The following is a 15,515-nucleotide window of genomic DNA, read 5'->3' as shown; positions in this document are numbered from 1 at the left end:
AGGCAGCCTGAGACTTTTCATTTGATGGAGGGAGAGAGGGAGAAACCAGTTTGCAGGCCTGGAGGGGGCCAAGTAAGTTGCCTGCAAACTGGGCTCACCAGAGGCAATAGCAACTCTTCATATCCTCTCTGTGCACTTTGGCATTAGTTTGGAGAGAGCAAAACTGCAAGTGGTTTAGTCTCCAGGCCCATCCCAGCCTCTACAGAGGCCACCAGCAAAGTGAGTTTTCTCCTTTATAATCTGGAAAAGGAGCCCTAACTGTTATACTTGTGGCACCAAAGTAGCCGTGAGGTAGTAAGTGTATTTCAGTTGGTGCTAAAGTGGGATGATTCTAACCACTATTCTCAGCACAAATCCTAGTATCCCAAACTCTACAGCTACATAGCCCTCTGTGTCACAAGGTGTCAAATACAGTCTTGCCAAGTGGTTCATGGACGTGACCTGAAGGAGATGCTCACATGCTATGTAGGATTGGTATAGGCTAGGGACAGACATTACACATAAACCGATTTAAATGAACAGAAATTAGTTTAAACCTGTAAGAGAACAGACATTCAATGCACATAAACCAGTTTGAAAATGGCTGGAGCTGGCTTGAGATAAACATGGTTGAATGTAGTATTAGACTTAACTGATTATGGTCAAACCGGTTTATACAATGTCTGTCCCAGACCCCTTGCTGGTTTAAGTCAGACTGCCCCAGCATCCCAGGATGCTCTCTGGGCTGGGCGGGGCTCTCTGCTCCAGAGAGCTTGGCTGGCCCCTCCCCTCTGCTCCCTGGCTGAAGCTCTGGCAAAGACAACACATATAGCAGGGTCTGCCTGGGTTCGTCCTGCATCCCCCTCCCCTCACCACTCCCTGCTGAAGCAGGGATTCCTCCTGTCCCCTCTGCCTTACACAGACAACCCTCAGCATTAGCTAGCAGACCACATGCTGGCTACAGTCTGCCCTGTGGGAGACAGGACAAAGGCAGATGGCTCAAGGCTTTTTGGAGCTAACCAACAGGTAGCTGGTAATGTCCCTCTGTCCCTTCCTTGGAAAAAGCTGTTTAAGAGCTTGAATTAATGATAAAATCTTTTGTTTTGGTTGGGGGGGGGGGAAGAGGGATGTGCCTACATTTCTTCAGTCCAGAGGGGATGTCTTTACAGTTACAAACCAGTTCAGCTTAGCCAAGTTAGTCTAACTTGCAAAGATTGAATCAATTCAGGCTCAAGCTTTTTGAATGTCTGTCCCTAGCCATAGTATCCATAGATCCTTAAAAGAAAGGTTCTATTTTGCCCATCCTAGAGCTGCATACCTAAGAAAACTCCAGAGACTGGCTTGGTGTTCTTAACCTATTTACTTCTGTGTTGTTCAAATCTCTTACATGCCTGTCATACATTGTGCATCTAAGCACAAGGTTGGAGAGCAGGGACCATGCAGGAACAAAACACAGTGAGTGAAAAACAGAATACCTTTCAATTTTCTTATTGCCACTCACCTGAGGTTCTCTCTGTTTTGCTAAGGGATGGGTTGCCATCCCCAGGTACAAGCTTTTTCACTTGCACAATTAGCTGTAATAGGAATTACCCTGGACCACTTACTCTGTCCATGTTTGAATGCTCTTAGTGAGCATTCAGATAAGCAAGCACGTGCCTATTGCAGCATCTCAAAGCAGTTTGAGACACCACAGGAGGCATGCAGGGAACAAAAAAATGTTCCCTGCACTGCATATTTGCAGTGCAAACTAATTTTGATACTGGGAAATTCCAGTATATATAAAAAAAAAAAAAAAAAAAAAAAACACTGAAAAAAAGTGGCACAGGGCACGCTCTTGGAGCACGCTCTGAAGCAACCGGAGGCTGGGTCCTCCAAAGAGATGCTCTGGCATCTGGCCAGAGAGACTCTCTGCCTACCCCTTCCCCTGCTGCTCCAGCATTCTGCCTCAGCGTGCTGGGGAGCATAGGAGTGGGGCAAGACTGCAGTGGTGGATCAGAATCAGGTGTTGTCCCAGGAAAGTAGGGACATGGGGGTGGGGGACTTTGTATGTAGTGTGGGGAGACTGCGGGGGTGCAGCACACTGGTTGGGAGGGTGGGTCTCCCATCTGTCCCCGACTTCCTGCAGAAGCAGCAGCAGCAGTAGTAGCGGCCATCTGGGTGTTCAGAGCCCCCTTGCGGTGCAGCCCCAGCCACCTGGGAGTCCACACCACCTGTGCCACATGGTGCGGGCCTGGCCCAGCTCAGGGATGTGTGCCTTCAGGCAGGACCTGTCCACCCTGGCTGTCACCCAGGGCCCCTGGCACCACATGAAAGAGCCGCATGCCATTAAGCCAGGCCAGGTCCTGCCTCCATAGAGCCAGACTGACCTGACAGCACCTGGGGCACTTGGAGTCAGGACCTAGCCCAGCTTGAAGGCACACAGATCTTATGTGCAGTGCCAGCAGCCCCAGGTGATGGCAAGAGCAGCCTGGTCCTGCTCAAAGGTGCACACCCCCAGGCCAGTCTGGCTTGAGACCATGGCATATAGCACGGGCGGGCCCTGAGAACCCAGATGGTGGCTGCTGCTGCTGCTGCTGCTGCTGCTGTTGTGGTGGAGAGGGAACATGCACCATGCAGGACGCAGGTGGGGGAACTGCCCCTCCCAAGAAGTCCACCCCCACACACAATCCCCCCCACACCCACAAACTCCACCCCCAGAACACCCCCCTAAATTCCCCACCCAGATATCTAGCCACAAACCCCACATGCCCAAACCCCTGCACAAGCCCCATACACCCCACAGACCTCACCTACACCCACGCACAAACCCCCCCCCACCCACCTCCCCACACCCCTTCCCCCCCAAATCCCACATTCCCCCCACAAATCTCATTCCCTTCATGCCCAGCCACCAGACAGGATGGGATGGGACCTGTTCTTAGGACCTGTGTCTGAAGAGGCAACTGTCACACTGCAGCCCTGCTCAGTGCCCACACCACTTCCGGGACATATGACCCTAGCCTGGGGGCGCTCCTGGTCCCAGGAACCACTTGGGTGTGTGATGGGTTGGGGGAAAGAGTGGAGGTGGCAGCAGGGGAGTGTGAGAAAGAGAGATGGGGGTCAGGGGTGGGGGGACACTCAGTGTAGAAGAGATGGGAGTCAGGGACTTCTTCCCCCCTAGAGCAGCCTGCACAGGGGGAGGCCATCCTGGAAGGGAAGGGGCTTACTCAGCTCAGTCCCTAAGCCCCAGGAACAGCATGGGGATTTCTGGGGCCTGGCCACAGGGAGCAGAACAGGAGAACACTGCTTAGAGCCACAAAGCAGCGGGTGGGACAGCTGCAGCTGGACTCATGTTCAGGTGCTGGGACAGAGCTGGTGCATGTCAGGAGTAAGGGGCACTGGGGGGACTGTGAGTTGGGAATGAAGGACAAGGGCAGGGGCAGGGCACTGGCATATCAGTGCTGCTCAGCACCTGACACCCTGGTGAGCAAAGGGGGAAGTTCTGATTTTTCTATGATAAAAAAATTGAAAGCAAATGCCAAAGTGTATAGAATTCATATATTATGATGTCTTAGGCACTGGTAAGCTTCAAAATGAATTTAAACTTGCAAATATATCAATAAAACATTGCCAAACTGATCACTGTCTATATAGTGACATTTCATTTAATCACGGAAGAACACAGATTTTTGGTATTTTAATGACAGAATTTGGGGGGGGGGGCATTAAGCAGAGAATTTGCAGTTTTTAAACAGGGAACACCAGGATCTCTGATGATGAGGCAAGTGGCAGGATCTGGACAAAGGAGCGTGCCTAGGGTCAGCACCGGGGACCCAGCTGGAGGGCAGATGAGGTGGCTGGCCTGGCCATTTGGGGTCAAGAGGATGTGCTTTGACAGTTCAAAGCAGGCCACTGCAATGGACACATCCTTTAGGCAATAGCTGCCCAGATAGCAGAGCAGGGGCACCAGAAAACATGACAGCAGTGCTGCTCAAAGGCCAACTGTGCAGCTGGCTCAGAGGTGCAGGAAGCTCTGCTGCAGTGTCCATACCACAGCCCAGGCAGCTGTGCAGTCCCTGACTGGGTCTGGCAGGTGTGCAACCATGGGGCCACAGGTCCAAGGGGCTGGAAGCTGTTGCAGGTGGCAGCAGGTCACAGCCAGGCAGCAGCCTTGCCATTCTGCCGGGTGCCAGAGCGTCTCCTTGGAGGACCCAGCCTCCGGTTACCTCTAGGCATGCTCCAGGAGTGTGCCCTGTGCCGTTTGTTTCTAGTGTGTTTTTTTTTTTTTTAATACCAGGATTTCCCAGTATCAAAATCAGAGTCCATGCTACAAATATTTTTCTAAATGTTCTACTTGCACGTGCAGGTAGAAAATTTACTTGTGATTAGCAAGATTTACTGCATAGTAAGATTGTGCATATGTAAACACACATGCTTACAGTGCAGTAAACTACGCTACTGTACAGTTAGGCGTCTCATGTAGACGTGTCCAGTGGGCCAGGGACAGCCCCAAGGCAACAGGTTGCCAGTCCCCAGTCTTGCTGGCTCTAATTTATTATCTGTTATTACAGTATTTTGAATACAATACCTCCAACAGAGCCCCTCCATTCCTCTGTACACACCATTTCTTCTTCTCTATCCTTGGACAGCAGGTTCCTTCATGAATCAAACTGCTTTGGTTGATCTCCCCCAGCTCTTTTCCATTTCTTCTCTGACTTGTTTTGAGATGCGGTAGCAAAAACTGAGTGCACTGTCAGGAAAGGAAATACCGTCATAATGGCATCAGAAATGAAAGGGAGTATTGTTTTATATTTAACATAGAGCACGAGCACTTGGTACATCTGAGTTCTATTCCCTGCTCAGCTATATATTTCCTTCTAACCAGTTGCTTAGCCTCTGCATGCCTATGAAATATGGATGGTGAAAGTAGGAAGATTTAATTTATTAATGGTTATAAAATATGTTCAGATACTTGCATGGGAAATGCAACAGGAAATGCGAAATATGATGGGTTAATTATCCTCCAGTCCCATGGCAAGAAGAGCCAAACATCCCTGTCACTGTTTTAGATTCTGCTTGATTTGTTTGTCCACAATGGTCAATGATTTATATGAAGGGACACAATTATTTTCCATCATTGTAGTCTCCAGACAGTAGTTCTCCAACAGTAATCTGTGGAGACGATGACATCAGCATCTAGAGCAGGGGTGGGCAATTATTTGAGCCGGAGGGCCACTTAGGGAATTTTGGTGAGCTGTCATGGGCCAAGTCAGCACCCCCAGGCCTGCGCTATCACCACCCTGCAATTCTGTCCCATGATCCTGGGCCTGCCTTGCTCCCAGATACCACTCCCTGCCCACCTGCAGCCCCATCCCATCCATCCGCCCTGGCTAAACTCCTGGTATGCTGCCATCCCTTACCATTTGGACTAATATTATCTCATTGTTTCCTCCTTATCATCTGTCTTTCTGCCTACATCTGTGTTGTCTCTTGTTTTAGATAGTTTTTGGCCCAAATACACAGTCAGAGTATTTTTGTTATGTATTTGTACAGTACCTTGCATAATGTGATTCTGCTTCCTGATTAAGGTTCCTAGGGAATGTGGTAGCACAGATGACAATGACAATGATACTAAGCTATTTATTCACATGCATATTTATGGTCATTCACATTATCATTTTATTCATCTGAGTCACAGTCCAGTCAGATTAATTTGAGTCAAATGTACCCTTTTCAAATTTATATTCAACTATCTTACATTAACATGTTGGTACCCTTGAGTAATCTTTTAGCCAGATATCAACAGCACATACTAGTCATGTTATCTGGAATGTTGCCATTGAATTCTTTTATTTACCAGTGCAAAGCATTAAACCAGTCACAAATTCACATTGTCCATCTTTGTCTCTGATATTTGAGGCCTGATTTAACTCCAGCCTTGGGTTTATTACTTTGAGAAAGACCAGTTCAGATTTGGCTTTGAAAAATGTAACTCATCTCTATTTGCAGCAAAATGCAGCTAATCTAATCTAATCTAATCTAATCTAAAATAATCTAAAATAGTATAATCGAATCTGTCTGAATTCTTATATGTTTGTATAGCCTCATCACCATATTATGTGCTTATATAAGATTCATGTATGTGGCCCTTACAATGGAAGAGAAGTGAAGAACTACCATTAGTTTTAGAGGATGCCAGCTTTCATTATAGGAAACACTGTATCTCTGTCAGAGATTTTATATTTGGGTAAGAATCTAAATCCCATTACTAAATCCATTATTGCCCAATTATATATATGCATCCAGTTAAAAAATAAAAGCAGTTTTACTGGTCTTCTGCTTGTCCATTATTAAACGGAAAATTAAATGTGCCAATTTATGAGCACCGAGAGAGAGTTCCTCTGGGAGGTGAAAAGGCTGTCCTCAGTTGATAGCCATGTCTTTGTTGCAGAAACATGACAACTTTGAAATGAGGCGAGAGAGAAGCTCGTTTTCAGTATGTGTAAGAATTGGCTGAGTAGCAAAGCCCTTATTTGCTCTGGATAATTTTTTCCTAAATGAGCAAATGCCGGCTATAGAAATGTCAAATATTTTCCAAGCCAGGTTCCAGGTAGAGTCCACTGACTTGCATAGCTGAGAAATCACTTAAACTGCAAACTTCATGAGCAGATGTCAGTATTTTGGATCCATTGGACATTATTAAAGATGCAGGTGGCCCATTGGCACCAGTGACTCAGCTCTGGGCAGCGATGGGCACTGGCTGCAAGGCACAGTATCTCATCATTTTCCCCAAAACATCAGTCACGGTTAATGAGGGAAGCCAGGCAAAGATTAACTATAAATCTCAGGATGTATATTTTTAGTAAAAATTAGGTGTGAATTTCAGTTTTAAAAAATAATAATATTGATGTTCCTAGTGTGTCATTTTTCACATGTACTAGGAAAAGCTCCAGTTCTTTCATGTTCGCCTAGGCCAAAGTCCATAGACTATGAAACTTCAGAAGAGAAAAGGAATTAAAAATTGCATTTGTCTCCATCTTTCTATTTTTCCCTTGCCTTACACATTTCCTCCAGCATGGGCTCAGATTTGTCAGGTAATTGTAGACAGAGCCTGCTCATCTTAAACATTTTCAGAGTTTGTCTGTCAACAGGCAAGCCATAATTGCTCATAGCCAGTGGCCAAATATGGTGGTCATTTGTGAGCTTGCCCTGCAGACTCCTGTCTTTCATTTATGGCCTGGTCCTACAAAATACTCAGGGCCTTCAACTCCCCTTGCTTCCTATGGGGCGATTCTGTAGGATCCTTTCCTGCTGGCTGCCTCTCCACATGGGTAGCTAATACAAGTCAAGGGTTGGATGGGGGAACTCCACCAGACAACACCTAAAGACACATTTGTCCAGATGAGAAATTCTGAGAAATCGGGTAAAAAAAACCTCACTGAAAGTGTCAGCGAGTCCCCTATTGAATGAGACGGCTTGGTTTCACACGGTCCTAATGTCACCAAGCTCTTGAAAAATGACCTCCTCCAGGCACATTCATGCCTGTTTTTTGGTAAGAGGTCAGCCTGGCAATGTACTTCCATGCCCCAAACAGTCTCAGGATGATGGGTTACTTTTCAATAGGAGGTCATACAGGAAAGATCACGGACACATTTTCACTGCTGCTGGACCAATTGCAATTCAAGTCATTAATAATTCAATTAATAAAGGTCATAGGCTATGGAATAAAACAATAAGAACTGCATAGGCTGTAGAAGAAAACAAACCTTTTCCACTTAAAGAGTAACAAATACATTGGAAAAGCTTTGCAAATATGAAAAAGTTCCTTAAGACTGATTTTTTAAAGCAGCATTCTCAATTGGAACATGTATGTGACTATTTAACATGGTAATTAAGTAGCTTGTACTGTATATAGAAAAGCTGCTTTTAGGCTTATATCTGAAAATACCCCTGGGGGAGCCATTGTTCATGTCCATTCCATAGACCTGCAGAATACTTACAGCCCCTCTGCCTTTTATTAGATACAGTACTTCACCATTATCTTTGAAAGACTGAATCATCTGAGAAATTATTTCTTTTAGTTACTATAAGAAATGTCCAAGACACCAGGAAAAGAAAGCAGAAATGAAGTTAAAATATTAATCCTTTGGTTTTGTTTGGGGAAAGCACAAGGAAAAATGCATTTGTTAGTAACATCCTGGGAGATCAGTTCACTTACAGACTGTTTAGTAATGTCAGAAGCCATTTACACTTTCACACACAATAAAATATTACGATGATTTATTATGAGTGGAGCCTTTCGATTATATTTAACGAGTTTCCATTATATCAGTTTATTAGAAGTGAGGCAGTCCTCATTAAAATCATTTGATGATTTAAACTGGAAATATTATCAGACAGGTTTTGGGGTATAATAGCCTCATCTGGATAAATGGGGAAGTACATGTATAAATCCACATGAGAACAGAGATCGCTTTAAATAGGAGACAGGTAACAGGCAGCAGTGGCTCTGTTTTAAGACTAGAAATGGAGCCTTAGTTAAGTAGATGATTACTTTTCAGGTTCTGCATGATTATTTCAGGGTAGTTTTGTTTTTTACATTAGACAACTTTGGTAGATAAGATAAAGGACTGAAGTGATTCCTTCTTTTATTGAACTAAGAAAGATTCACATCAATTTTGTATTCTAAAAACAAATGATGACAGGGTTCTTGTCCAGGAGAAGTAGTCTGACAGTTTTACTGCTCAAATGTCAGGGCACTGAAGGTTTCCTGCAGAATGATTTATTTTTGCTTTATTTTGCATTTATTATTGCATTTGTGTGATGCATCAAGAAAAGTTGGAAGCCAAATAAAAAAATAAAAAGCTTCCCCATGTACTGAAGATCATCAAATACATGAAAAGTATGAAACAAAATAACATGGCAGAGAAGGTTATTGTCCAACACTCTTTTTTCTTAAGTTACTTATAGGAGAAGAGAAAATTTATTGAAGTGTTCGTGTTTATGTTGGAGAGGGTATCATGAAAAGAAATGACTGGCAAAGAAGTGCAAAAAAGCTAGTCTCATCACCAATCTCATTATAAAGAGGACTGGAAGCTTGTTTATGCCTTCCAAATCCCACTGGCTTCATTATCCATGTGCTGTTATTAGGAATTCGAGGGAATTGCAGAACTGACCTCTAAAAAGCCATATTTTGAGTAGTGCTGGATACATTTAGTTTCCACTAACTCCCACAGATTGTTGTTGCCTTTTCTGAAGTTCAGTGCATTTCAGAGCAATCAGGAGAAGGGAGAATTGAACCCCAAATCCTGGATCATTGATTGAAGACTTCTGTATCTATTTGGCTTGAGTAAGGATTAATGAAAATGTGAGTTGTAATACTGTATCTGGATTTAGCCCTGTATTTTAAAAACTACCCTTATATGAACTAATGGTGAATAACTAGCAATGAAACCAGAATATGACACCTTGATGTCATGTGTAGATGAAGATGAATTATATCTTAGCCACTGAATGCTTTGGCTGCCATTGCTCAAGATGTCCCAGGTGTCGTGTGGAAAGTTTATGTTTAAATCTGCTTAAGGAACCCATCCCCACCCTTTTTTTTTCCTACCAAGGCTTCTACTGTTTCTCCCATTTAACCAGGGGAAGATTGTCCACTGACTTCATTGCACCCAGGGTCAGTATTAATGGGAGTGGGAGCAGAAGTCTCAGGAGATGCTGAATAGGCTGCAGGACCAACTCTGATACTACAGATCAATATGTGATACCTTTTAGGGCTTTTTCTCACATGAGTGTCTCATCTACTGCACAGTCCAGTGCCAATGTGTCACTTAATTGGTGACTGTGATATTTTCCACTTGTAAAGACTGTAAAAATGGGGCTGATGCTTCTCTATTTATAATCCCATGGTTTCTCCAAAGTGGTTGCACCTTGACTGGGGGGGCGGGCAGGGGGAGGAGGGAGAAACATCCATATGAATGTATAGTTCAGGTTCCACAATCCATCCAGTCCTTGGGCTCTTGGCTAAACTGTCAAAATATTATTTCTAATTTTTATGAAAGTGGCCTTTTGGGTCATAGAATCATAGGAAAGTAGGGCTAGAAGGGACTTCCAGAGGCCATTGAATCCCACCCCCTGTCTATTATGTAAATTTGAATTCAGGCCACCTGTTGTATTTCATATTCAGGGAGGGTAAGAAACTGCCACAAAGCAGTTATAACTTAGATTATGGTAGACATATGTGAGCTTCTGTGCTTGAGGAAAACAACCAAGTGCTTCTGAGATGATAACAGTAGGCAATACACAATTCTTAGAAGAGCTACAATAAACCTATTTGGGGGCCCTCCCTGTTGGATAAGACAGAGAAGCCACCTGAAATAGGCTTTGATGACTCCTCTCCTGTACAAGTCCATGGCACAGCTAGCTATGGCGTATGATAAAAAGTCTCATTCGGCAATAAAATAAATGAATCTTGTCTTTTAGGTTTGTATTTAGCTTGCTTTGGTTGGAATTTTACACAGGGTGGTATAAGTAGATATATTTTGTACATGCATTTCATAGAGTTGCAGAAATTAGAGCAATAAAATCCTCATAGATGATCTAGTTTATCTGTTTTGCCCATGCTGGATTACATCCTACAACACATTTTAATGTTCCTTATCTTCCATCATCTAGCTTCCACAGTCCCGTACATCTCACTCTTTACAACTCTGTGGCCTAAGACAAAACACAGACTTTTTTTTCTGCCTCCCATTACATCTAGTCCTGCCCCGTAAGAACCACCCTTGGTGTTTATAGCCTTCACATTCTTGTAGATGGTTATCATATCCTTCTCCTTTAGTCATCATTTGGCCAAGCGGTCTGCACTAAATTCTTTCAGGCTTCCCTCATTTGGTCACTCTTCCAGGTTCTTATTAATTTTTGCTGGTGTTCTTTGAATTGTCTCCAATTTGTCTACATCTTTCAGCTCCTGAGGTGCTTGGAAATGAATGCACTGTTTCAGGTGCAGCTTCATCAGGGTCCTAAAGTCTTCACCTATCACCTCCTGGTTTGGCATGCAGTACTTCTATGCAGCCCCAAATCACTTTGGCTTATTTTCTTTCCAGGCCCAGTTCCTGTCTAACTTACTGTCCACTATCACTGTTCTGCTTTCCAGGTCTCTCTCTCTCCTTTTGAATAGCTGTATTTTGGATTATTTCCCCCAGATGTATTAACTTCCACTTTCCCAGGCTCAGCTTAACTTTGCTATTTCCTGCTCGTATTTCTAACCCCTCTAGATCCCTCTGTATTATTTCTACAGCCTCGCCTGTTTGCTTCAAATTGTTTGGGCCAAACTGTGGAGAAAGTGGAGATGAGCCAGCAAGAGAATCCAGGAATTCTGCCAGCCATTTGCAAAAACCCATCCAGGTCACAATACTCCTTCCCTTTGTTGGTTACAGCACCACCAAATGAGTTAACAACCCAAGCTTTCTCTTTCTAGCATATCTCTGTGGTTACCAAGATAAGCTTTGTAGTGGGTTACTTGTGGCCTAGAGGCTTTCAGAACGACAACTTCCAGAATGACCTGGTGTCATTCCGAGAAATCGGTAGGCAACCTTTTCAAACATTGTTATGTGAGGTTAAACACCTAAATCAAGCTGTGTCTTGATTTTCAGAACTGCCTAACGCTCATAACTCCTCTCAGCAATTTTTGTCCAAACATCTGCCTGTGGAAAGGGACCTTGCAGGACACCCTGGGAGTTGACTCGCTCAGCAGCTCTGAATAGCAGGGCGCTTACAGGCCCCTATTGTTTTTAATGGGGCTGTGTGCTTGCTGGGGGATGGGGGTTAGAGAACAGAGTATGGGATGAGGACTATTAATATGTCAGGAGATGTAAGGGAATTAAATCTGTGAGCTTCTGTGTCATTATTGGGAGCTGTGGCTCCAGCATGGCTGGTGTTACATTTTTCTCTTCAGAAATATCTTTTGTCAGCTCCTGTCACCCTTGGGTACTATCTAGTACAGCTCCCTCATTTCCCAAATCTAGCTGCTGCTATTTAGTCCACTCTGGTTTTCCTGGTGTTTTATTTCTTTAAATAAAAGGAACTCCTGCTTCTCAGAGATTATTAGCTGCTGCCCATGACCTTTCCTCAGTGTCTCTCTCACTTCCTGAAGGTTCATGTCCCCCTAGATGGCTGCGGAGTTGCCTCCGCTGGCAGGAAGTGAATGTTCTTGTTTTCACTGCCTTGAGGTTTTAGAAAAAAGGATCTTACACAGGAAACAGTTTCCATTTTGCCATTTCACTAGACTGCAAAGGACTCTGCAAACTAATATTCACCAGTCAGCCTCAAGCAGGGTTTGAATTACACTTTGACTCTTGGGGGGGTCTGCAAAAAAATTTATTCGATTATTCATTTGGAAGGAGCAATTGGATTGGAGACCCCCCTAGGTTATGATTTTCAAATCTTCCGGTGGGGGGAGGATCTCATCTCTTATGGGGGGCTCCCGCCCCCCTGGGCTGCTCCGTAATTTGCACCCTGGCCTCAAGTCCTGGAGCAATCTCTAATGCGCGGATGTACGACACCTGGAAACTACAGGCAAGAGCCACAGAGGGCTTCACTGTTGCAGCACTTTCTTATCACTGCACCAAGCTCCAGAAATAGAAGTCACAGTCCTGAGCTGGGTGCCTAAGTGTCCTACACAACAGGGCCGGGGGTAGGGGTGTTAGGTGCCTTACCATGTGATTACTAGACACAAAGTGGTGGAGCAGGAGCTCCTCAAGACATAGCCCAAGGGCTAAAGGGAGATATGTGCTCTAAACCCCTCCCTCCAATTACAATGAGCTCAGCCATCACGTTAAGCTTTCATCTGCTGGAGGTTAGCTTTGGTCTACAGCTTTCATTCACTGCAGGGCAGGTGTATACCTGGGCAGTTAACTGGAGAACAGCTGACAAGTGGCAAACCTCTACCCTTCTTTGCCACTCAGGAATGTGTGTGCTCATGCTTTTACATATAACAGGGATAAGCATGGTCATAAATGCTACCTACTTCACACTAAAAATGCCAGCTGTCTCCTGTTTGGCTTGGATTTTCTTATACTGTACACATTAATAAATCTGTTCATGCAATGTGAAATAGAGAGACAGCAAGCAAAAGAGAGAGAGAAAATCAGACTATGGGCTAATGGTTAGTTCACCCACTAAAATATAACGGACACATCCTGGCAAAGGCCTGGCTGAGTTACTGATGTTCTACTTTGCCCATACCGCTGCCTAGGAGTAAATTTTATTTCCCTTTGCGCACCTAAATCTAACCACATACATAGCACCTAGGTGTAGATTAGGTGTAGATTCACATCCAGTGCCATCTACTCTGCCCTGAGACTTTCAGCGATGTTTATGTTTGAACTCACTCTCTCTGTGCTTACTGGCTGAATTAAGAGCTGGTATCAGGGAAGCAGGGCTCTTTATATTGCCAAGCCAATATTTGCTGGAGTTTCTAGACGCTGGGATCCAAACCAGGTCAGCCCTTATTTTGGGTGGGAGTTTATAATTAGCTCCTTTTGTTGGAAATTTGTCCTATCTCTTCTTGAAGTGCCTTCTGATTCTTTAAAACTTCAAACCAGCCCTCCTTCTATTAAAAACTGACCCAAAAATTTAAAAAATCACCCACCCCACCAAATGTGTAATAAGACCAGCAAGTGGATGAAGGTTTGCTTGGGCTTTAATACATGAGCTCTGGAAATATGCTGTTATATCAAATACAGCAATTTCTTTTGGGAAGAATAGGGACTCCAAATTTTATTACATACGTAAGTTTTACATACCTAACAAACTGCCTAACAAAGCAAAGCTCTCCTATTGCAAAGTGTCCTGCCTAAAAGTTTAATTGGCTTAGCTATGTATTTAAGCCATTCAATGCACTTTTGTCTTTAAATTCAATTTTTTTTTTTTGCAAACAGCATGGCCTAGGTAAGTATCTGACAAATGGAATAGAAGATCTGAAATGATTTTCCTCCAACCCCTCCAGCCCCTAAACACTGCAGAAGAAACTTGTTTATGCAGAACAAGAGCTGTTATAAAGCCAAGAGCTAAAAACTAGCAGGTGTTACTCCCTCCCTCATACTGGTCTAACCATGGCTAAAATTTCCGGCCAGTATTTAAGGCAAGAGAACACAATGACAACTCAGAAAGTGGGTGATGGAGGGACTGGGGGGGATGCTTAGTGGCTCACTTCAGCAGAGTTTGGCAAGGTGATGGTTATAGTTAGTGTTAGTGGTGAACACTGACAGCGTTTTTTTGTGCAGCATCCTAGAGAGGAAAACATAGCAAACTAGCAAATCCAGAACTCAAACAGCTGGGAACCAGAGATCCATGGCTGATATGTGCCAGATGTGTGAGCCAGTCCCAGAGCATGCCAGATACTTTGTTTTAGTTTGGGAGGAAGATCCACTATAAGAGTATGTTATACGTGTGCACCCCCACTAGCTTTTTTTCCTTCACATTTTAAATTCCCTGCATCTAATTTTGAGTGCTCTAAGTGAGCTTGTCAAACAGATAACAGCTGACACAGGAGCTCTGCATTGCAGTGACCCTAGAACAGGAAAAGATCTGAGGAGAAATGGAAGTGCAGCCAATCCCCTCATTCACACACAAGATAGGGCAGTTCACCAGGCCACCTGCCAGCTGAGCTTAGGTTGTAAGCAGCAACAGTTGCATAACTACAGCTGGGCTAGAGGAACAACAGCGAGTGCTACCACACAGGATGTCCCTCCCCTTCCCGCTGGTTACTCAGAAGCCCTTAAGGCCAAAGGCCTGATCCTAGTAATCTCACTGGACAGTGAAGCCCCCGGTCTTGCTCAGGAGGAGAATCACACCCTGAGGAACAATCAGAGGAATGGAAACATTCGGATCAGGAATGAATCCCATTGATTAAATGCCCCAGGAAGCTTTCCAGGGATGCTCGTTTAAGATGCAGTTCTTGGCTACCACCATCTTGATCTCAACCAGCTTCAAACCAGCCTATTTAAAGACAGCTATTCATATCACTGGAAGAAGCTATGCATGTGTCATTGCTGGCAGTATGCCTGTTCCTTCTGAATCAAACTGGAGTGTTACGTAAGTTATTTCAATAAATACATGATGTCTTGATACAGCTGCTGGTCAGATTGTGCTCTGAGACTTATTTATATCCAGGTCCAGCCAGAATGCCCTGGCTTGCATGTTCAACATTGCCCTCTACAGGATGGATTGTAAATATCTTTTCAGGGCCTGGGCTGGCAACAGACAGTAAATGTTATGAGCAGCAAATCATAGAAAAGTCTGTCATCTGTGCATCTTGGAAACACAAGCTACGATTAGAGCAAGGTGAATAATAGTTGGGGTGGGGAAGGAGAGGAGAGAGGGGGCAGTATATGTAAACATCTGGTGAACTAGAAACAAATCCTCGTCTGCATTCGCATTCATGGGGAAAGACATTTGGGGTCTAGGACAATAATTCTCTTAGCAATAAAATTGAGTAATTGGCAAAAAGTGTAGTTGCTATTTTCTGCGGTGACTGAAAGAACAGGAGGTCA

At 44.2% G+C, this 15,515-nt stretch overlaps 1 protein-coding gene across 6 annotated transcripts in view; it reads right to left on the bottom strand.

Moving 5' to 3' along the window:
• Nucleotides 1–15,515, bottom strand: part of LOC149865042 (uncharacterized) — a 68,199-nt gene that overhangs the window by 49,747 nt on the left and 2,937 nt on the right. For 4 of the 6 annotated variants that reach the window (XR_016442351.1, XR_016442350.1, XM_090047505.1 and 1 more), the window contains exon 2: nucleotides 4,547–4,708. Coding sequence is in view for 2 of the 6 variants with exons in the window: in XM_090047505.1 (XP_089903631.1) it covers nucleotides 4,547–4,708 (162 nt within the window). In the remaining 4 variants the exon portion in view is untranslated. The remainder of the gene's footprint in view (nucleotides 1–4,546; nucleotides 4,709–15,515) is intronic. The other 2 variants (XR_016442352.1, XR_016442353.1) reach the window with 1 other exon arrangement.

This window comes from Crocodylus siamensis, chromosome 5 (assembly GCF_052110815.1).
Source record: "Crocodylus siamensis isolate JL-2025a chromosome 5, ASM5211081v1, whole genome shotgun sequence".
NCBI lineage: Eukaryota > Metazoa > Chordata > Crocodylia > Crocodylidae > Crocodylus > Crocodylus siamensis.
Note: the sequence above shows the minus strand (reverse complement) of the source record. Positions and strands in the feature narration are given on the sequence as shown.